The 24,832-nt window shown below is 42.8% G+C and overlaps 1 protein-coding gene across 1 annotated transcript; it reads right to left on the reverse strand.

Annotated features, from left to right (window-relative positions):
- Positions 1–3,156: 3,156 nt before the first annotated feature.
- Positions 3,157–18,224, reverse strand: LOC134207108 (uncharacterized). The gene is made up of 3 exons (XM_062682826.1): positions 17,586–18,224; positions 4,566–4,680; positions 3,157–3,416 (listed from the first exon to the last, which is right to left on the reverse strand). The coding sequence occupies exons 1-3, from the start codon at positions 18,222–18,224 to the stop codon at positions 3,157–3,159; spliced, it is 1,014 nt and encodes a 337-aa protein (XP_062538810.1).
- Between the last annotated feature and the right edge of the window lie 6,608 nt (positions 18,225–24,832).

Here is a 24,832-nt window from a genome sequence, read left to right on the forward strand (position 1 = left end):
ATGCAAATCCGGAATGCGGAATGCACTGTTGTTCCACCTATTGCGACCGCTGCTTTTCCAGTGGATGCGCATGCTACATAAGCGTTGTGCTGCTTATTATGAGCTTGGCTGTACCGGTTCACTGTCTCCATTAGAATGCGCAAAGTGAACGTTTTGCCACAGCCCGCCGGGCCAATGAAGAATATTTGCACTGGTTTGCAGTTTTCTTCAGAAGAATGCAAGCTGTGGATTACTTGCACGATCAAATCCCGCTGCTCTGCATTCGTGGCACGCACCATTTCACAATATTCTTGCTTTGACAAGACATTTGATCGCTGTTTGACGACAGCTGCCAAGGGTCCTGTTGGCAAGTTGTGAATATCGTCATCATTCGGCTCCATGACGATCGTGCGGACGAACTCATCGCGCTTCTGGTCGGCAATCACCTGCTGCTCATCGTCTTCGCTGCATATGCGGATGTATTCCTCCACAACCTGATCCAAGTTCATTTCGCAGTCATACTCCTTGTGCTTTGCCAAAATGGCGGCCTCGTTGTCTTCATACAACTTCAGGAACTTGTTCCGATCAAGTACATCGCAGACTTCATTCCTGAACGGTAGGAAGAGGAGAACCATCTCACGCTTATAGTCGACCATTTCCGCCATACTGTACGAGCACCAACGCAATACACGGGGAACTAAACGGAGTCTATATGAATGCTTCGTGGATCTTTCTTCCGAATAATATGCTGCGAAATCCGCCAAGCAGATATCATCCATTCCTCGGCGCAGTTCATACCGTTGAATGATGTTTAGCGTCCACACATCGGTGGAATTGTCGTCGAGATCCTCTTTGTCCATCTGTTTGTTCCGCTTCTTGGATTTTATTCGCTCTTGTGGCCACATTGTCGCAATAAACTCAACCTAAAACGAAATTGAATTCTAAATTGTGAAAACTATATCATTTGATGAATGGTACCTTGCGACTGGCTTCTGACATCGGTTGCCGAAGCAAATACCAAGCAGCCTCCTGGGCAGACATTTCCACGGAATTTAACATTTTTATGCTGACCTTCTTCAGCAATACATTGTAGCCCTGGTCTGGATGCTCTTCCTGGAGCTTTATGAGGTCACGATGTAAACTACTTATGCCTCTGTTGGTCTTGTTTACGTATTCCACAACATAAGCAGCACATGAAAACTCCTCCAGCACAAACTGCAAATCCATATTGGATTTGAGCTTCTCAGCGATCCAAGGATTGAATGGATTGGTCCAAAGCTGCGTCATGGAACGTTTCAGCAGAACTGTTGGTCGGCGAATGGAAGAGCGAATCACGTACAAGTAGTAATCGTACGTGCAACTGCTATCAACGAGAAACGCGTCAAGGCTATCGTAGACCTTCGTTTCAAGAGCTTCTCGCATTTTCGCTGCCTTTCTGTTTAGCTGTTGAAGTCGGCCATCCCCGGCTGTAATGGGGATCAGAATTCTGGTTTGATCCATTGGCCAGTATGGAATATTAAACCGGCAACGTTTATCGTTTCGCTTGAAACACGTAAACGTGTGTTTATGAACCTAAAAGGGTTTGACATTGTGAGTGATTACTTGCTAGAAACTATGCGAAATTTGAACCCACCTGATTGCCATAGGTCTCAGGCAGATCTTCCGATCTGATGGAGCACAGAAAATCGATCAACTCAACAGTAGCGGGCATTCTTTCGGAAACATCCTCATCCTGGAACTCGATCCTCTTAAAATAATCTACAACGTGGTATTTGCCGAACGGGCTCAACCTGGTCGATGACAGAAGGCGCAGAAAGATGTTTACCAACTTGTGAAAATATGCACAGCACGTGACAGGATCTTCGCTGACAAGTGTAGCACGCTGGAGTGCAGACAACTGTTGCACAATATCGTCCATTTCCGCAATGTTAGAGCCACCGGAAAGCTTCCGCAGAATGCTTAGTAGGTGAGGCCATCTAATTTCATTTGCACTCATCGTCAAAAACATCGTGGGTTTCCCGCGCTGCCGGATCATGGCGAAAACATCCCGTTTTCTTTGCTGCCAATATTGAACGGAGTTCGGAATAGATTTCAGAAAAGAGAGGTTACGCTCAATACAGCTTTCCAAAAATTCCCTTTGTTATGTTGGCCGTGTTATGTTGGCCGTGCCCATGCATTTAAAGGTATTGTTCAATCCTTCCGATACCCGCAGCCGCATGATTTCCATGGCCATATACAAAATATGCTCCGGTCTCGCGCCCCGCCGATCCCGACGTCGCACCTCGCTAGTAGCCATCATGAACGCTGTCACATGGACTTCACGGTTGAAGCATCTCGGATGACCAAGATAAATATCAGGGAAAGACAGCTCCTCAGCAAACTCATCGTAGATAATGGAAAGCGATTTCTGATTTTGTGCCGGTGCAAATTCCAGACACTTGTCTTCATTCCACATGAGCGTATGTTGTTGTCCAATCATCATTTCTACCTCGTTCATCTCGTCGACGACTTCAAGGTCTACTGCCCTACGTTCCTCCGAAATATCCGTCTGCTCTGTTTGTCCTATCGCAGCCAAGTTTTCTTCATTGAAAACAATTCCATTCCGCCTGTAGAGCGGTGTAGTAACCAGATGGTCCAGCCATGCTTTAACAGAACCTTTCTTCACGTAGCTGGACAAGTAACTTGATTTGTATATGAAGTGTCTCTTGATGCACACGTTGATAGCATAGTCGTCATCCAGTTGGCGAGGAAGTTCGCCTACCATTTGGGCCACGTCAACAGGAATGTTGATAATTTGGCCGATAATTGCCAAACTACCTGTTACATGTTAATGAAAATAGGTTAGGAAAATCATATATTTATTTGATGTAATACATTTTTAAGTTAAAATAACCTTTCCACAAACCTGCAGTATGCCGCAAACGACGAAACTGCATGAAATTGATCCTGGGAGACACCAGTCTTGTGGTGAGTGGGTCTAGCGGAGGCAAATTGGACGGAAACTTGGGATATGTAAAGCCATTCGATTGCGACATTGTGGGAATTGATCCGCGGTTCAGGCTTGTTCGACATGTAGCACACGCCAAAAATCCTTCCACCGTTTCGAAATAATTTGTCGCCAGTAACACGGCAGCATTTGAGTCGGAGATTGGTTTCAAATCATTCCTGAACCAGATTCTAGCACACATCACAAGCGCAACCGAAATCGTTTTCCACGAAACGTTTCTGGAACTCCTGATCAGCCCGATCGAAATTGGGTTTGTCTTGTGTTAAAAGCGAAGAAATATGTTCGCCATCATCAGCGACAGCAGACACGTTTTCTTCAAAGTCACCACGCTCATCATCGACATCTGCTCTTGCGGACTGCATCACAACACCGGCGTCGGAATCTTCATGATCAGAGTTTACGACCGTATCAGCACGGATTAAGTTGAATTCTACTCGAAGAAATTGTAACACGGGAAGATTAATCCTTATTGACAGACAGATATACATAATTGACAGATGCATTCGCATTTAAAATGACTGTACCAAGTACAATAAGACATTTAAAAACATAAAAGATGAAATGAAAAATTATTGCCAAGCGTACTATAAACAACAATAGCATAGTAATATAAAATTCAAGTAGCATGTGTTTAGGATATATTTGTACAAAACACACTATCCAAAAGTTTAAGTAAATCTTAACTTTATGTCATAAAAATCTATTTGTTAAAATTTTGCGATTCGCTGGAATCTAATATGTTATTGTTCCAAATACAAAATTCAACATTCAATTGAATCAAATAATAAACAAGTAAAAGACACCGTAGATTTAATACGACCCAATAATTCATTATATAAAAATAATATTTGAGAAGCTCCAACTATTTAACTCAAATTTAATCCGAATCATACTCAAATTCAGAACAATTAAATAATATGTCCAAAAAATATATCGAAATTCAAATTTCAGACAAAATAGAAATTCGGTTCAAATCTTATCCATTAATACATTGATGCATAATTCAAACACAATCGATTTGCAAATTTAATTTAACACCAAATCAAAGGACCAAATCTTACAGATTGTGTGATTTCAACTCTACTGGCAGGCTAATGTAACCTACCAAGTGAATGAATTCGGAACTATATTAACAAATTGAATATCTAAGAACTTTTGGGCTTTTGAGATTGGAATTATATTGTTCCATTTATCGTTTAGCGATTTATAAAAACCCAACAAACAATTCAGGCTAAATAAGCTAATAAGTAAACATTTGCAGTATATATTTCGAAGTACTTGAAGAACTTCAGCCGTAAAAAGTACTTACCATGTTGTCAATGCTACATTTATTGAAAATAATATATAAATTATGTGTAATAACAATGTAATACATTCGACGACAAGCAAAGAGAAATAGAGGTATTCGTAATAGAAAATAGGTAATAGAAAATATTCGTTGATAATTTCACATTTATAGATAAATCTGCTATATAAAATGATAAAATGCAAAATTTCTATACTGTCATCATAGAATTTGAAGATTAGTTCACATTATTGATATGTATTTACACATTTGCTGCTAATAATAACTTCCTACCTCGAGTTGAGGGCCCTTCGCCAGCGTCCCAACCGTTAGCCGACGACGTACTACCCTTGGCCGCTTTCAACTTGGCCCGATAACTCCGTGCCCGATCAGCGTCTGACCTTGGAAGCTTTGAAGGTGCGTCCGATTGTTGATCCCTTTCACGCTTCCTGGAATCGCGTTTATACTTCGCTGCCAAGTATTGCGACATCGCACTGTATTCACTAGTATCGAATAAACTTCTTCCAAGCACAACTAATGTTTCTCACTTCACCGATGTGATACGAGACACTAACTGTATATCGAAAAAAATATGAAAATTGCATCACGTTAGCTATTGAAAAGTGATGTCTGTGCTAGAGAATGCATGCATATTGAATGCCAAGTTGAACCTGGTGAGAAAATGTTTATTTCAAGAATACCCCTGTTTAGTAGGTGCTGGGATTAAAGATGATATTCGATTGAAAATTTACTCAAATGTTAGCAATTTTCATATTTATTTAAATACGGCGTTGTTTTGTTGCTCTCAAGCAATTATGAATTGCACTTTGCAGAAAATTCGTCTCAGCTCAAAATACTCCCATGTAATATGATAGTTATTATAAGAACCAATTTGTTTTCCACAATACGCCTATCCAATCACAAGCAGCAACAAAGCTTATGATTTGTACTTTGAAAAACATTTGTCTCGGCTCAATCTTCTCTCGTGTGAAATTATGATTCTGAAAAGAACCCATTTGTTTTCAGTAATGCACCTTCCCAATCACAAGCAGCAACAAAACCGAAGCAGAATCTAGAAAAAAATTCATTTCATTGCTACCGACCCCAATGTCAGCCGCTCGATAAGTTACCGCTAAAACGCGATATACGCCATCATGCGAATCAATTTTCGCAGCATCCCCCTCCGAAGAGCGCTTGCGCTGCTGCCGACGCGAAGCGATTGTAATTTGCACTTTTAAGAAGTAAAAGAAGAAGAAGAAGAAGAAGAGTAGCTGGTTATGTTCGAAAGCACTGGCATCGAACGAACGAAAGGCGGAGCAAACAAGCCGATGCCAAGCGATTATAATTTGCACATTGAAGAAGTAAAAGAAGAAGAAGAAGAAGAAGAATAAGAGGCCCTTCTTATGTACGAATACATTGGCAACGAACGAAAGAAAGGCGGAGCAAGCAAGCCGATGCCAATGATACGGCGCTCAAAGGGGCGGGGCCTCGAACTCCATGCAAACGTATTCTGACCAGCCGAAGTATGATTTTCACGGAAAATCGGCAGGACAATTTATTAGGGAAGATTTTATTTGTGTACAAAAGAAGCAGAGTCTGCCGTGTGCGTCATTCCAGTTCGAGACAGCAACACGTACGGACGTGTTTTTTGCTCGCGCATTTTTTCGAAGTGTTTTTTTCTCGTTCTTTCGCTGTTTACGTTTTCGCTTGTCGCGTTGGCGTTATTTTCTCCCGGACCCGTCATGGGAGACTCGGTGGCCGATTCGGTCGCTGGAAAAGTGCCTAAGCGCACTGCTCTTGGAGGCGCGGGTAACCCTCCAAGCAGCTTTTGCAAAGCAACGTGTTCTCGCCGTTGCCGCTTGATGACGCCGGCAATCCGCCGAAAAAGAGGAAGAAGCAGCAATCGCAGCTGCCGCAGGTGCAACCGGAGCGGAAGGAGAAGTGCCCGCCCGTGTTTGTGAAGGGCGATCCGCCGGATTTACGCCCAAAAATTCGCCAGCTGATCGCTAAGGGGCTGAAATGTACTTGTCGGCTCTGCAGCGAGGGCGTGAAAGTGATGCCGGCCAACAGGGACCATCATCAATCCGTCGTGGAGTTCCTCGAGGTCCACAAGTATGAGTACTACACTCATGACCACCCCGGCACGAAGCCGCTCAAGGCTTTGCTGCGAGGACTTCACGACATGAAGGAGGAAGAGCTCCAAGCAGAGCTTGAAAGTTGCGGACTGAAGCCAGTAGCCGTCCACAAGATCGCTCGTCACGACAAGGCGAGAAAATATCGCGACCAGCTTTACCTGATCCATCTGGAGCACGGCTCCACTACCTGGAAGGACCTGAAGCTGGTTGGCGTTATAAATTACACCGTCGTTGACTGGGGAGCGATATCGGCCAGTGCACCGCGATGTCACGCAATGCACCAACTGCTTCAATTTCGGGCACGGCACCAGAAACTGCCGCATGAAGCCGCGCTGCAACAAGTGTGGCGAACCGCATCCGACTGACGAGTGCGACAAAATGGAGGTGGCCGATCCCAAGTGCGCCAACTGTGGCGACAAACATCGGGCCACCACAAAGGGCTGCCCAAAGCGAGCCGAGTTCCTGGAAATCCGGAAGAAGGCTTCCACCAGGACCATTCCGAAGAAAAACCGTGTTCCTGTAATCAACGAGGTGAACTTTCCAGCTATCCCGGCTCCCCGTCGTGTGATTCCAATACTCCCACCGCTACAGCCGCACAAGCGACTGGCAGCGGCAGCTGCATCGGTCCAAGCTCCAGCATCGTCGGCACCATCCACCAGCGAATGGCCCCCGCTTCCTCCTCCTGGGTTCCGTCGGCAGTCGGAAAACGAAGCCGTCCCACCAGAAGAATCTGCCCCGCTGTACACTCCGGAGCAACTGATGCCGATCTTCGCGCAGCTCGCCACTCGACTGCGCGGCTGCAAAACCCGATTCGACCAGGTCTTCACACTTGGCATGTTCATCATTGAAAATGGCTGCTAGGGTGGACCTGGTCAACTGGAACGCTTGCTCGCTAAAGAGCAAAACAATCGAGCTGAAGGATTTCCTTGAGGAGAAGGAAATAGACGTGGCGTTCATCACCGAAACGCACCTAAAACCGGAGGTGAACATCAACATCCCGGACTTCCGCATCGTGCGACTCGACCGGCCGACCAGGGGAAGTGGTGTGGCCATCGCTCTTCGCTACAACATCAACTGTCGTCTGCTTCCAAGCTTCCAGCTCAGTGTCATCGAGGCCATCGGTGTCGAAATCACCACTTCGGTCGGCACAATCGCGCTCATCGCGGCGTACTGTCCAACGCAAGCCAAAGCCGGCGATGGATCATCGGCTGCCCTTCGGAGGGACATCGTCAAACTGACGCGGAGGCAAGGCCAGTATATCATTGCCGGCGACTTGAATGCCAAACATCAAGCCTGGGGCAACAGTCGCGGCAATCGAAACGGCACCATCTGGAGCAACGACATGGAGGAAGGCAACTACACGATCCTGAGCCCGGATTCCCCCACTCGGCTGAGTCGGTCCGGTGCCCACGCAACGCTCGACCTCTACGTAACAAACCTGAGTGACCACGTCTCGCAGCCGGTTGTATACCAGGAGCTCAGTTCGGATCACTATCCGGTGGTGGCGGAACTGGGCTCCTCGGTCAATCGGCACCAGCAGTTACGGCGGAACTACCACCGAGTGAACTGGCAGCGTTTCCAGCAGTGCGTCGATAACACCGTCGACTACGAGGTGCGTCCGGAGACGCCGGAAAGTATCGACCGCCAGCTGTGCGCTATCGAGGAGGCGATCACGGCGGCCCGAGAGCAACACGTACCGACGGCTCGGCAGGTAAGCAACTCCTTAAACATCGATACACTCACCAAAGATTTGATTCGATTGCGGAATGTCACTCGCAGGCAGTTTCAGCGTACTGGACTGCCTGAGCTTAAGGCACGCTGCAATCGAATCACAAAAGTTATCAAGGCCAGAATGGTGGACCTCAAAAATAACGACTTCTCGAATAAGATCCGCACTCTCCCAGATTATGCTAAGCCGTTCTGGAAAATGACCAAAATTCTAAAATCCAAGCCTCGGCCCATTCCACCTTTGATCCCACTAGACAATAATGGCTCTAAGGATCGCTTGATAACTCCTGCAGAGAAGGTCGCTGAAATAGGTCGTCACTTCGTCAGCTCACACAATCTTGGGCAGAACATCGTCAGTCCACACGAAGCAGCCGTCAACGAGCATGCTAACAACATCCATTTGATTCCCAACGACTTCTCGGAGGAGTTGGAGATCTCAGCTGACGAATTGACGGCCTATATCAAATCGTCGAAGAACATGAAGGCCCCAGGCTTCGACAGCATCCTGAATCTCGAGCTCAAACACATGAGTGCTCCGTTCTTTGAGCACCTCTCGCTGATCTTTAATCAGTGTCTCCGGCTTAGCTACTTCCCATCGTCCTGGAAGTCAGCGAAAGTCATCCCCATCCGGAAGCCTGGGAAGGATCCTTCCTCCCCCAAAAGTTATCGACCCATCAGCCTTCTCTCAGGGTTATCCAAGCTATTCGAAAAAGCTATTCACCATCGGTTACTTGAGTCTGCCGAAAATCTCAACATCCTACTCGAGGAACAGTTTGGTTTCCGACGCGATCGGTCAACTGTACACCAACTGACTCGAGTTACCAACGTCCTCAGACGGAACAAGTTTGTCTCGAAAACATCCGCCATGGCCTTACTCGATGTCGAGAAGGCATTTGACAATGTATGGCATGATGGCCTGGTGTACAAACTACAACGCTACAATCTTCCCAGCTACCTGGTGAAAATCATCAACAATTACCTGTCGGCAAGGACATTCCGGGTCTCAATCAGCGGAGCGAGTTCCAATGCGCACAACATCGTCGCAGGCGCCCCCAGGGCAGTATCCTTAGGCCCCTGCTTTTCAATCTGTTCACCTCCGACATGCCAGAACCTCCAGAAGGCGGCATTCTGTCTCTGTTCGCAGATGACACCTCCATCGTCTACAACGGTAGAGTGATCAGAGCGCTAGTGGCAAAACTCCAACGAGGCCTGGATGCCCTGACAGAGTACCTCACCAGCTGGAAGATCTGTATCAACGCGGCGAAGACCCAGGTCATCATTTTCCCCCACTCCAAATCCCCTAAACATGTTCCGCCTGAGGACTGCAAAATCATCCTCAATGGCACGACTGTGGAATGGGCCAATGAGGCCGACTACCTTGGCTTGACTTGCAAGCTTATTTTCAGGCAACAGGTTGACAAGACGGTAACAAAGTGTAACGTTTTGTTGAAACTACTGTACCCTTTGATCAACCGCCGGTCGTCATTGTCCCTGAAAATAAGCTTGCTGTCTACAAGCAAATCATCCTCCTTGTGATCGAATATGGCATGCCGGTCTGGGAGAGCTGCGCTAAAACCCACCACCTCAAACTTCAACGGGTCCAAAACAAATTCCTGAGGATGATCCTCAACACCCCTCCCAGGACAAGAACATCCGAGGTCCACCGTCTGGCCGGAATAAAAACCTTACATGAACGCTTTGGTGAGTGTAAAGAAAAGTTTAGGGTCCGTTGCTTGCATTCGGATCAGGCTCCAATTAGGGCGCTAGTTCCAATCTAGGTTATCAATTTTTTTATTGTAAATATTAGTGTACATAGTAGTTAGGTTATCAAATTTTAAAAAACACACCAGCGCCTCCTAAAGGCCGTCATGATATATCATATTAACACTTTAATAACAATATAAACATGAAAATTTAAAATTGAAGTTGGAGGGCCAAGCCGGCCGAGCACTGTACATGTAGAAAAATAATAATTGTAGAACAGAAAATGATTAAATAAAGAAGAATTTTACTACTATAAGGACAATTTATTACTCGGAAAATCGGCAGGACAATTACATCGCAGCGCCGACCAGAAATCACCGACGGTGAAAAGGCTGAGAAGAAGGGCGTCTCATCGAAGGCGTCGAGTATCTTCGTGCGTGTCGAGCTGGCCAAGCCCGCCGTTTCGGAGGGTTCCAAAGTCGTCACCAAGTAAGTCAGCTCCTAATGAATGAACGAGGAAGTAGCTTCACTTAAAACGGCCCTTTTCAGGGCCACAGTCTCACTCAAAGAGGAGAGGAATTTTCGTACCGTGCACGCCGGAAATCAAAATTTTGTAATGAATTTCCACTACTGATGCCACTGTCAGCCAATTTAGAATTTGCCGCTGGAACACGATAGAAGTCATCCATCCTAATACATTGTTTTGGAACGTCTCCATGCAAGGAGCGCATCGGCTGCTACAGCCAAAGAACTTTGCCCGTCACCAAGCGATTATGATTTGCATTTTTTGCAGATTGTCTCGGTTCAACCTTCTCCCGTGTAAAAAGATGATTTTGTTTCCAATGACGCGCCTTTCCAATAATAAACAGCAAGTACGCCGAAATCAGAATCTTGGGAAAATCTCATTTGACGCAACTCAATGATGTGAGACGTCATCATTGTTTAATTCCCGCACTTTTAATAGATAGCAGATTCCAACTTTCTACCGTCGCCAAGCGGTTATGATGTGCACTTTGAAGAAAATATTTTGGCTCTACCTCTCAATTGTACATTTGACAAGAATTGATTTTGATCCACAATGCGCCTTTCTAATCAATCATAGCAAACAAACGATATTCCGTATCTTGCGTAAAAATTTCACTTTTCTGCTAGATAGTCACTATTAAGAAAACATTTTCAGTGACGCCACTGGTATGCGGGGACCGTAATCGCTGCCATTTTTGAAATCAACTCTATCTTCTCATAAAATTTTGGTCCTGAGAAGAACCGGTTTTCTTTCCAAAATGCGCCACTAACAGTAACTAAACGATAGTCCGAAGATTGTTGCTTTTAGCGATGGCCTCTCGATGTTCCACTTTCTGCTGAGACTGCTCCTACGGGCGTCATCGTTGTGCCCGCTCTCCGAGAAAATTTAGTTGAACTGAGGATTGGAGTCGAGCCCGTAGGTTGCACGATTTTGATGTCTGTGCTTGCGATGCACATCGCGATTGGTTGGTTTACCGATTTTCAGTGCCTAGTAAAATTCAATTTTTCAATAGTTCAGCACTTTGAATGCATTTTTCGATAGTTGAGCAAAATCTTAAAGAGTTCGTCGATCGATTAACACCAAAATCTTTAAAATCGGTTGAAAGACGGCTGAGTTATTAGCCCATACTTCCTGACCACTTTTCGTGACGGTCTCAAATTTGAAACTGCAGAATGACCCCCCAATGTTCCGGAAAGACGTAATCCTACGTCAAAACGGATAATTTTGCTTATTCTGTACATAGCACAATATCACATATCATAGAAGTGTTCAGATAACTTTAAATACTTTATACAAAAATGCAAAACATTGAAAACTTCCTACCGCTTTTTGCCTTCCTCGACCAACAAAGTTGTACCGAAAGGCTATCATTTCACTCCAAAATCGAACTTTTTATAGAAGACTCGATGCTACATGCCATGATGCTATATACCATTTGACTCAGCTCTTCGAGCTGAAAAAATGTCTGTCAGATCGTCTGTGCGTATGTGTGTTTGCACACGAAAACCTAAAAACATTAGCCAAACTTTCAAATAGTAGGGTATATGGCTCAAACCATAGCCTATTATGCTGTGGTTGAGCACATTTACCGATTTAAATATTCATATATTGAAGATCTAACTAAAATTATGCCACCAAACGGCTTTCTTACTTTTGGTTATAACGGTAAGTAGTCAAAAACAACAATAACTGTTCAAAATCGATCATTTAATCCATCAAAAGTTTCGTGCGAAATGGCCAAATTAATCTTGGCTCTAGTGTTAGATGCTTTTTCAGCCCATGTTGGTAAATTATTCACTGTATGTAATCGTTTGTATAAGCCGTAAGGTAGGCAATTATAATGTGCTGCTTCAAGTGAAAATCGTCAGCCGTATTTTGGCAACGAGTGGCAATGGTGTGTTGAACCAGATTTGTCGGTTGGCTGATTCAATGTACAGCGTTATCCGTGAGGTAGGCAATTATTTATTGTTGAGTCACACTGAAGAAAATATATTTTAGTTACTAGATAAAGATTGTCGCTTCGGTTCCCTTTGTTCTGCTGTCCGAAACATGTGTGGTACATACCTGTCAAATCGTATGGATTTTCCTTCTTTGACATTTTGCTCCCCTATCCTCGCCAGCAAAAGATGTTCCGGACAGCGACGACAGCGACAATATTTATCTAGTAACTAAAATATCTTTTCACTGAAGCGAAACCAAACGTTTGAATCGAGAAATGCATCGTCACCTAACCCTCCCCTAACCATAATGGTTACGGATTCTGTTGCCAGATTTAATTGATCATCTCCGCATAGGTACTTAGGGCACCATCATCAGGAAAACCGTGAAACCTATCAGACGCGGCATTTTCCTGTTCTGTCATAGTTTTCGACTTCATTGACATACGACGAAGTATCTCCCTGTTGAAACCTGGAGCCAGTTGCACCTTGCGTTGCCAACGCGAAACCGTTTTTGGATGACGCATGCACATCACTTTTGCAGCTCGAAACTTTTTATAGCTCGCAGTTGATGACAGCTTTTGTCGTGTAGCAAGCAATCTGGTAGTCCGGTATCTTCTTGCAGGTGTATTTTTTAGTCCATTTTCAATTGATTCTTGCAAAACTGGATTATTTTTGACTGCATTAATTAGCTTATTGTCGTTAATTTCCGCTTTATGTTTCTCCTTTAATTGTAATTCCAGATAGTGGATTTGACTAATCTTATAATTCAAAGCCTGTTTACGCCTATTACTCAACCGCAAGCACTCTCTTCGTTCTTTTCTAACTTTCGTCAACTGCCTCTTGAGATTCTCAACCTTAACTAGTTCATTTTCATACAGCACACGATAGTACATACCTGAATAATTTCTAAATCTTACTATGTGAAATCCTTATTAATACACCTCACGTGCACTTAAAAGTGCCATGTATAAGTGTAAATGTATAGCTTAGCTTAGATTAGACTGACTATACATGTCAATGGTTGCTACTCCGTGATTGATCAGAACTGCTGTGTGAATTGTACTATACGATTGGGATTTGCCACCTAATTTAGAAGTAGTCGTTTCAACAGCTCACAAATTATTACAATATAAAGTGTTTTCAAACAGACAAATACAAAAATAAACAGTTAACAAAAGCCAACAAATTAAAGTAACTGACGATTTCTCTGGGCCTCGAGTGAAGCATCCAATGTGTTTGCCTATTGCAGGATATGACGAGATTTTATTAAAGGTTTTTGTCCATCAGACAAACCCCGAAAATGTGTTTGATTTGCGCATTGCTTTTTGTCTACAGCTATTCGGTTGCTGTATTATATTTCGTATATATTTCGATGCTATTTGGACATCCTGAATCATTTTGTGCCAGGTAGCACACGTAATATAGAGTCTGTATCTGGGAATCTCTCTATAATTTTGATTGCCTACCTTCAGGGCCAACCACAGAACATTCAAGATTGGAACATACACAAATCCACTCAAACATTTGTCACTTACAAGTAAGATAAAATAAACCGTAACAACTTACTTGATACTTGATACTTGATGGGCTACAGCTCTTCGATGAACCTACGCCGAATGGAGTATCCTTCTCCACTGGACTCGATCCTGGGCCAATCGCTTCCAGTCGCCCTGAACATTGAGCGCCCTCAGGTCCTCTTCAACTGCAAAAAGCCATCGTGTACGCGGCCTTCCACGAAGCCTGCGGCCTCTTCCGGGTTCTCTACTAAATATTATCTTCGCTTGTCGTTCTTCCGGCATACGAACAACGTGACCAGCCCACCGTAGTCTGCCGTGTTGTATAAGCTTAATAATATCCAGCCCTTTATACACCTGGTACAATTCGTGATTCATGCGGCGCCGCCAAATACCGTTCTCCTGTTTACCGCCGAGTATTGTCCGCAGCACCTTACGCTCAAACACTCCGAGAGCTCTCCGATCAGCCTCCTTTAACGTCCATGTCTCATGGCCGTATAAAGCCACCGGAAGAATCAGAGTAGTATACAGCGCGAGTTTTGTTTTCGTTTGCAGACTACGGGACTTAAGCTGGTTACGAAGTCCGTAATAAGCCCTATTTGCAGCTGCAATACGCCTTTTCACCTCGCGGGTAACATCATTATTGCACGTCACTAATGTTCCAAGATACACAAATTCTTCTACCACTTCAAATTTTTCACCATCCAGCACTATTTCGCTACCACCACCACTAATGAACCCACGTTGATTGCCAGCGACCATGTACTTCGTTTTGCTGGTATTGATCGTGAGTCCAATCCTCGCTGTCTCCCTCTTAAAGGCGCAAAAGCCTCTTCCACGGCACGGCGATCAATTCCGATAATATCGATATCGTCCGCAAATCCCAGGAGCATATGCGATTTTGTGATAATGGTACCGCTTCTTTGCACACCAGCTCTCCTAATCGCTCCCTCGAGCGCTATATTGAACAGTAGGTTCGAGAGTGCATCACCCTGCTTTAATCCATCTAAGGTAACAAATGACGTCGATATTTCATCCGCAACCCTTACACTTGATTTCGATCCGTCCAACGTTATACGAATCAGCCGTATCAGTTTCGCCGGAAAACCATGTTCAAGCATAATTTGCCAAACCGTAACAACATGTAGATCAATAACTGCGCCGGCTATTACCTCGCAGTCAGTTGGGAAAGGAGGGAAATGTTAGTGTGTAATTATTGTTGATACAAGAGACCGATAATACATCTGCATACTAACAATACCACGAAAAGAAAATTTTTTTCATTGTGTAGGGTAGATATACTTAGTCATAGATCGAGGATTCACCAAGGAGTGATGCAGTCTCAGTACTAGTAGTTTTCGTGCTAGTCATGTGAAAGCGAAAACTGTGGCATTTTAGATTTCAAAAGACCAGATGGAAATGTAGCGGGCTGTCACATTATAAGCACTCATAGGGGCTGTTTAGGGATCCTATAATGAGAGATATGTGAAAGCGGCCATTGTGAGCCAATCGAGCGTTGAGAACTGTCAAAATGAATGTTGTTATTGTTGCAGATTGAGAGGTATTGAGATTGTTATTAAATAGATTGTAAGAAAAGTTTTATCGAATAAACAATTTGTTTTACTTTTGCTAGTAGAAGTAATCTAGTTTATGTATCGTGTTTCGCTCATTTGTATTGCATTTTAGTGACAATGCTTATTTAAACTCTTTTAGTGGACAGACAAACATATTCCAGATTGTTACCGAATGCAAAGTCATATACAAGCTTCAACATTTTGCGCTGCGGCAAGGGCTGGAAGCGTTTGCTAACAAAAGTAACAGGGTTGCTAAATCGAATCTATACCATTTCGGCGAAAGACATTTCGTTGAATGACATTTAGTCGAATCACATTTGATCGAAAGGACATTACGTCGAATGGACATTTGGTCGAAGGGACATTTAGTCGAAAATGTTTTTTAATCCACTAGAGACGCAGGACATTTGGTTGAATGACGTTTGGTTGAAAGGACACTACGTCGAATGGACATTTAGTCGAAATCAGATTTTAGAATGAAGAATCTTCGTACATTTGGCCGAATGACGTTTAGTCGAAAGCGGATTTTCAAATTAAACATCTAATGACGTTCCATTGAATGTCTATTTGAAACAAAAAAAACTTGAGTCAGTAACAATTAATAAATATATGATTTATTGCAGTGTTTCTAAAAGTCACAAAATTATTGTTCCAATATTGTCCAAAGAATGATGGGTTCATAAAAAGAATAAATAATAGGAAAACGGTGAATATCCCGAGAATATTCCCGACTATATATCGACCTTGGCGAACCCCTCAAACCGACTACGATGATTCTATACCACCTGGTCAAAAGAAATTCAATCGAATGTTTCGTTATTAGGCATGACGTCGAATAGATTAGGTATGACCATTTGGTCGGAATTGAATTTTCGGTCAATAATTAATAAATTAAAATTAACAATTCTTTGCTATCGTCTTAGGGGAAATGTTACACGTTTTAAAAATCTGTTGTCTTCCTTTTACTTCCACTAATTCGAATTAATGGAAGTAAAAGGAAGACAACAGATTTTTAAACCCAATGAATTATGGTTGGAAGACAATTTTGTTCTGAACTAATTATTGTATAAATATTGAGTGAAAGAAAGAGTTTCAATGAAAAGAATAAGAAAACCATTTCCATTGCACCAAATGTCCCTTCGACTGAACGTCCTTTCGACGAAATGTCATTTCACCAAATGTCAAGTCAATGTCAATCAACGAAATGTTCCAAAGCCGATTACGATGAAGTATTGGCAAAATAACATTGATATCATTGGTTTTTGATAATGTGCCGAAAAATAGAATAGAGGGTATTTCACCACCAGTACCTAATAATTTGCTATTTCTGTTTGTTTTAAATTTTCCTATAATCCACCAGGAGGATCTTCCGAAGTTTTTGTTAGCTCAGGTGAAAAATGCTCATTGGCATCCGTATTCGTTTCTTTCGCTGCTGGTTGAACTTCTTCGTGTGCACTGAAATCCTCTAATCAGTTTTTCCATGTCTTTTGTGAATTATTTATTCAAATTTAACCAAAAATCTATTGTCGAATTATCCATTTAACTAATTACCTATTACCGACTAAACACTTAACATTCGACTAAAATTCTGTTCGGTCTAAGGGGTTTGATCGATCTCGTGCGATCACACCTGGGACTGTATTGGATTATGTGGCTTGGACAAACTACTCTTACCGAGGATGGTGTAGAAGAAAATTTTCCGCTACTCTTATCTAACAAAACTTTATTTTTCCTCTACTTTTCATTTACAAAGGGTTGCTTCTGCTGCGCTGATGTTACCTGGTCGGTGGTTGGAAACAAACTCAACGAACTTCGATGAGGCATACCCGTATAGCTCTTTCGGTTGGTTGACGCTGGCGCATTTCTCGACTTGCTTTCGATGAAGACGAAACATACTACCCCCATACTGCCACCTCGATAAACGGGTAGCCTTAAGGTGACTCGGGGTGCACTAAACACCGTGTTATTTCTCCTATCTTTCGTCGCTTTCTACCATTATCACCTCGCAACTTTGGAGCGGCGTATTTCGGTTTTCAGTTGGTTGATATAACTGAAAATGTATCAGCATGTAGATTGCGAGTAAGCACGCGCCAATGATACTTTTTCAAAATCATATTTGTTGTAGAAAAAAAGTTAAACATGCAATGATGGAAATGATGACGATTTGATGATTGTTAATGCTTCCCGTGTCACCTTAACGTTATCCATTGATGGCTCCGGTATAGCGGTAAGGGGGCGTCCAATTAAGTAGTGCGCTGGCGTAATCATTAGCGAATCTACCGGATCATTGGAAACGGAGAATAGTGGTCGTGAATTAAGCACCGCTTCTATCTCAACCAAAACTGTGGATAACTCCTCAAAAGTTAGCTTCGTGTTCCCGATGATTCGCTTAAGATGGGTCTTGGCAGCAGCCTCCCAAAGACCCCCGAATTCAGGAGCGTCAGGAGGGATGAAACACCATTCTATTTCACGGTTTCGGCAGAATTCTTCGATGTTGTCAACGGTTTGCTGTTCTTCAAACTGTTTGAACATAGCGTGCAGTTCGTGATGGGCACCTTTGAAATTGGTGCCATTATTTGAGTGCAACTGGTGTATCATTCCTCGTCGTTTTATGAATCGCTTCAAAGATGCCAAAAAGGCATCAGTGCTCATATCGGATACCGCTTCTAAATGAACCGCCTTGGTAGTCATACAAACGAAGACGGCAATATATGCTTTCACCAGGGTGGGTCGACGGGCTCCTTGTTTGACCAAAATGGGTCCTGCGTAATCCACGCCGGTTACAGCAAATGGTGCTGACGGCACAACTCTTGACGCTGGCAGGTTTCCCATCAACTGACTAGTATTTGTTGGGTTGACTCGAAAACATGTCACACACTTACGTGTAATTTGACGAATGGTGGAGCGAGCGTTTAGAAGCCAATAATGTTGTCTCATCGAATTTATTAGGCCAGATTGCCCTATGTGAAGCTGATCGACATGCATTTGTCGCACCAACTGGCGTACCACCGGATCCTTGTCCGGTAAGATGATGGGCTGACGACTTTCAAATGGTAGCTGGGAACGAGCGAGTCGACCGCCCACACGAAGAAGTCCGTCAAGGTACGTTGAATCTCGTCTCCAAATTGAACCAGTTGACTTACGTGGATTATTATTTTGGTTGCCTGACGTAGCTCCGAGATTGTCAGGTGTTCGTCCTTCTTTCGCTCGCTTGGATTGTTTAGTCGACAATTAGCAGCAAACCGCAAAACGTAACCCATCACACGTTGGGTTTTGCGAAAGCAACTGTATTTTGAGAAAAATAGAAAAGGTTCGATACTCACAGCTGCGGTGACGGCAGCAATGGATCTGTAATGGTTTCGACTGGATCGGTCTGATAATTGACTTTCTGAAGGAACTCTGGTCCATGCCACCAAAGACTGTTGCTCTCCAACGCAAGAGGTAATTGGCCGCGTGAGACGATGTCGGCCGGATTCTGTAGTGACCGGATGTACTCCCACCGATGCGCGTTTGTAAGTTCTTGTATTATAGCGATTCGGTTACGGACGAATAATTGAAGTTCATTGAGTGGCTTTTTGATCCAGGCAAGGACGATTGTACTATCGCACCATAGAACTATTTCCCGAAATGCCATATCCAACGCTGGCACTACTTTCGAAATTAATCGGGTCAACAATAACGCGGCACAAAGTTCTTTCCTCGGAATGGAAAGATCGTGGAGAGGTGCCAACTTAGATTTACTTGTTAGTAGGCACAACTTCGCTGAACCATCGGTGAACAAACTTCTTAAGTAGCTTCTTGGAATATCACGCATCTTGGGATGGCAATGCTGTTTAAACATGAGAAGGAAATTTGAAGTTGTCGCCATTCTTGAGCTGTGTCGTTGTCAACCAGGTCGTCCCATCCGATTTTGAGCTGCCATAGTCGTTGAGCCAGTAATTTAGCCAATACGACTGCTGGCGAAACCAGCCCGAGGGGGTCAAAGTATTTAGCGATGGACGAGTATATTACTATTTTAGTAACACATTGTAATGGTGGTGAATGATTCGAATGATGTGCGATGTACAACGTGTCGGCAGTTGGATCCCAGAGTAAGCCTAAGATCTTAATAGCTTCGTTCACGCCTCGTTCCTCTAATGGTACCACCTTTTCCCGTTCCTCTACTGGAATTCTCGAGCACCATTTATGTATCGGAAATCCACCACTTATCAGGAGCTGGTTTAATTGTTGTTGAGCTTCAATGGCATCTTCCACAGTGTCAGCACCTGATAAAACGTCGTCTATATACGTTTCGTTCTTGACTATGCGAGCGGCGAGCGGATAGGACTCCCCCTCTTCTTCGACAAGCTGTAGTAGGCACCGGGTTGCTACACTGCAAAAAAATTTGACTTCTACTGGTAATGTAATCAATGAAACTAATGTAAATGCAGATCATGTAATCGTTTTCTCAATGTAATTATGCGTTGAAAATCATGCACATAAACAGAGCATGAATTAAACCGTATAAATACATTACCTTACCATTATTACTACACTCTGTTGACAACAATACTTTATTCACCATGAAAATTCATTTATAAACCATTAAGTTTACATGATATTATGTGAACCGAAATAAAAGATGGCCATGCTTGCGACGATCTCGGTAGAATGTAAACAAAACAAATAATTCCATCACGGCAGCTGCAAATGCAGCGGGAAACCTTCGTATTCGACCACAGTCATACCAAAGTGAAGATTTTCCATTACGACTACAAAGCAACATCCATAATGTTGCATTTCATCGGTGTAGTTCATCAGGCGTTTACTTAAATCGTTGGAAAAACTTCGAATTCTTGCACTTCATCCAGTCAGATGTTTCCCCTTGACGATGCGCATTGCGCATGCGTTTACTCAAAGCATGTAAAGTTACATTACCTAAACAGGACCCGATCACGACGGGTTCGATACTGGTATATTTGAATCGCCATAACTCAGAACTTGTTACTCTTTGGGCAACATTGGTTTCAACAAGTGAAGACGGTAGAGTGGTATCAGAACGGGCTATCACTCTGTGGACCTGAGTTTGAATCTCATGATAACCATTTTTTATTTAAATAGGATAAAATAGAACATGTAAATTTAAAACAACACAAAAATTTGAGATGTTAAGTGATGTAAACGTAAAATGGAATGTAAATTTATATCGTTTATCATGCTCCAATTATGTGCATGATATTTGATGTAAATGTACATGATTCGTTCGAACAGTGTAGGTATGGTGCAGATGCGGTACCATAGGTGACAGTACACAATTCAAAAACATGCAGCGGTTGCGATGGATGGGGTCTCCAAAAAATTCTCAAGAATCGACCATCTTGTTCTGCTTGTAGGACTTGTCGGTACATTTTGGCTATGTCTCCGGAAAATGCAATCTTGAATTTGCGGAAGCGCAAAATGAGCACGAGCATGAGCATGATGACCGTGCATTTCGTAGTTGCTACTCCGTGATCAACCGAACAATCGCAATTGCACAGGGAACCAATGGATGGAAGCATGGGATTTGCTTTCCAACCTCAATGTGCACAGTCCGAGAGTTCTAGTATTTTGGATGGTCGATAACGGCGCTGGCCACGTCCTCACAGCCATCGGAGATGGGAAGGAATCGAACCCAACACGACACTTGATGAGGAAGAAAATACTTCTGTTGATTGAATGAATCGTCAGCTTCATCGATGCTGCGGCAATGTCCGAGGGACTCATACTCCTGCATAAACTCCTCATTAGGGTGGCTCAAATTAGTATGAGAAAAACTTTTTTTCAATTTTTTGATGGGCCGCCCTCTTATTCGGTTCTATTTGATGCCCTGATGCTCTGGACAAAATTTCAGCCAAATCGGTCAACGTTTGGGCGGTGCTAAACTCGTTGGAAGTTTATATGCAAAAATGTATGCAGAAACATCCAAAAACAGTGATTTGCAGTTAGAAGAACTATGATACTCATTCAGATCTTGAAGAATTTAATACAGAATGTTATGCAGAAAACCGCGAGAAGATTAGAGTTTGCCCGGCTAAGTTATTAGCATTTCTCTGAAGTGGGGTTTGAGCAAATTTCGTTTCTTTTACCTTTGAAAAGAAATAAATTCACCCCTACAACACTCCAGTAAAATGCTAATATCTTTGCCTAATAAACTCTAATCTTCTCGCGGTTTTCAGCATAACATTCTGTATTTAATTCTACAAGAACTGAATGAGTATCATTGTTCTTGATCGTAAATTGTGCCGCCCAACTGCAAATCACTGTTTTTGGATATTTCTGCATACATTTTTCCATATAAACTTACAACGAGTTGAGCACCGCCCAAACGTTGACCGATTTGGCTGAAATTTTGTCCAGAGCATCAGGGCATCAAATAGAACAGAATAAAGGGGCGGCCCATCAAAAAATTTGAAAAAGTGTTTTTTGAGCCACCTTACTCCACATACTGCGTTTGTAATTCGGGATTGTTCATCAGTCGCTTCTCCAGTATCAGGAATCGTTTCAAAGCCAAAGCACGGTTATCGTCCAACTTGGAATAACTATCGTTAAACGGAAATCTAACGATGAATCTTCCGGATTCGTTGCGCTGGTATGTAGCTAAAAAATGCTCTTCACAGGCTATCTCCTCTGCTGACAGCTTGGGAACGTCCGGAATTTCTTCAATTTGCCAGAACTTATGGATCATACGCTTGGTGTCCTCAAGAATACGCATGGTGAGTATACTTGATGGAAACGTTGGAAATCTGTGGCTCCACGACTACACCTGCGACAATCCACCCAAGTTGAGTGTCCCGCAACAGAGGCAAATTGTCTGCAAGGCTGAGTTGGTTTGGTTTCAATATATCAAAAAATAATTCTGCACCGATCAGCATGTCCACTTTGTCGGGGTTGTGGAACTCAGGGTCGGCCAAAGTAATTCCATCAGGAATGTTCCAATTGAGATTGATCTTTGTTGACGGTATGGTTCCCGTTACATTCGGGGTAACTAGACACTCGAGACTTGCCTGATAACTTGACACTCGGGATCTGAATTTCAATGTCACTTTGTCACGCGCAAGAGTGCGCAACGCGTTGATGCCAGTTATTGGTACGTTGGCTGGCTTCTTTGACAGGCCCAGGCGATTGGCTAAGTTTTCGGTTACAAAATTTACCTGAGAGCCACTGTCCAGCAAAACGCGACGTTGATGGGGATGATTCTGCTTATCAAAAACATGAACAACGGCGGTTAACAGCAACACCGTTTTGGACGACTTGGCGAAGTTGGACGAGCAAGTAGTGGACACAGGCTCTTCTTCCTCCAACGATGACGGAACCGGAACAGATGGTGGGCTTGCAATTAATTCCGTTGGAAGGGAAACATTCGGCTTGTTCTCACGACTTATTAGCACGGTGTCCTTTCCGCAGGCAATTAAAACATACTCCTGCGGCGCGACGAAAGGTTGCTGAGAGCGGAGCACTGAAAATTTCGATGCTTACCATCACAAATCTCACATGTATCGGACGTGTTTGATGAAACTGCGTGGCTCTTCTGTGGTTGCATTTTGAGATGTAGCTGGCTTTGCTTCGGCTTGATTGATGGAGTTACGGACTGGAACGCAGCTTCACAGTTTTCTAAAATTTGACACCTGCATTTCAGGAACTCGATCACTTGATTGTATTAGTAGTAGTAGTAATTCATTTATTTATCTTCAGATAATTTATAATATGATCCATACAAACAAGTTTAACTTAATCCAAGACTGAATCCATACATATTTTTTACAAACACAGTACATTTTCTTTTAAATTCCATTATTGATCTTGCATTTTTCACGTCTAAAGGTAACAGATTAAAAAGTCGTATTTCGTTGTTAGAATAGATTTCTGATTGGTGGTCATCGTGAATGGGACCACCCGTAAATCGTCAGCATATCTTGTATTGGGAGTCGGTGTACATTTCTACCTCTTACAACAATATGGGTCAAGTATTCTGTTCATCAATTTAAATATTAACAAAAGCACATTGAAAGTAATTCTTTGTTTCACAGACTACCATTGCAATGTGTCTAACATCACGTATTAATTACAATTTAAATTTATTTCGCAGTTTCTGTAATCGTTTTAAATGAGTGTCACTAGCAAGAAATAAAACTGATGAACAATAATCCATGTGTGGTGCAACTAGATATTTGTATAAACATATTTTGCTCCAAAATGTTTACTGTTTTCTCAATCGTAATAGCATTCCATATTTCTTTGCAACTTTTTGACTACATTATCTATATGCTCCTAAAATGTCAAATCATGGTCAATATGAACTCCTAAATACTTAAACTCATCAACTCTCTCGATTTCAAATCCATCGATCTCAACTTTCATGTCTTCATAGTCAATTTGCTTCTTGTTGGTAATTATCATCAATTTAGTTTTTTGAATATTCAATTTCAACTTTTTAAATTTTAGCCATTTAGTTAAAGTAGCAATATCACATTTGATTTTTCTGCTTGCCAAATATGGGTCCTTTTCACCAATAAATAGTACAGTATCATCCGCAAATAGATTAATATCACAATTTTTGACAGCCTTCTTCATGTCATTTATGTACAGGCCTATTGATTGTATTCGGAAGGTCTCCCTTTTTTGAGTAGGGGAGAATGGTCCAAAATGCACCCCTGGGGCAAAATGGCTTAACTCATAAAATCACTCATATATTCTGTTGTAGTACATTTATGAACGAATATTATCAATACAATTCATAATTAGTTATCCATTATCGAGCTCCATGGGAAAAATTTAGCTAAATCCCTTCATATTCACTCAAATTTAACGATTTGCTATTCTTCTACAACATCCGTAAGATTGTAGTTCAATCCATTAAGAAAAACAAACAACCCACCACCATCATTTTGCATGCAATTGAGTCATTTTAGACCACCATTCGGGGGTTTTGCCCCAGGCCTATTTTTAAAACATTTTTTAAATACGTTAGAAAGTCATGAAAACCTTATTGTTTTGAATAGGAGATCATGGTTGGGTATTTTTGTTAATAAAGGCGAAAACATCGAAAAGCTTAAGGGGTGCATTTTGGACCGTTCTCTCCTACCTTCCCAAGATTTGCGTGTTGATTGATCTAACGCAGAGATAATCAGATAGACGACGAAGTGTTCTGATATTCCAGTGATTTGTTGCTGTAGATAACGCAAACCTTCGACGTGGTGAGTGGAGTCATTTAGCAATAACCGTAGATCCTTGTGAGATTCTGACGTCATCTTCTTGAGCGACAACAACCCACGGATGTGAGTTTCCACGATGACCCTTTTGTTTTCGTAACGCTCAGTCAAAATGATCCATGCTTGTTCATAGTTCCCATCGCTTATGACCTTTGCATCCAGAGCTCCAGCCGCATCTCCAACCAGTGCTTTGTCGAGGTGATACAATTTTAT

This window comes from Armigeres subalbatus, chromosome 1 (assembly GCF_024139115.2).
Source record: "Armigeres subalbatus isolate Guangzhou_Male chromosome 1, GZ_Asu_2, whole genome shotgun sequence".
Taxonomy (NCBI): Eukaryota; Metazoa; Arthropoda; class Insecta; order Diptera; family Culicidae; genus Armigeres; species Armigeres subalbatus.

Excerpts from the sequence above, each read along its gene's own strand:
- LOC134207108 (XM_062682826.1), bottom strand. The coding sequence starts at position 18,224 with ATGGGAAACCTGCCAGCGTCAAGAGTTGTGCCGTCAGCACCATTTGCT. Across the intron at positions 4,681-17,585 it reads CATCAATGGATAACGTTAAG|CTTCCAAGGTCAGACGCTGA; the intron begins GTGACACGGGAA and ends GCACCTTCAAAG. Across the intron at positions 3,417-4,565 it reads CGAAGGGCCCTCAACTCGAG|AATTCAACTTAATCCGTGCT; the intron begins GTAGGAAGTTAT and ends TTCTTCGAGTAG.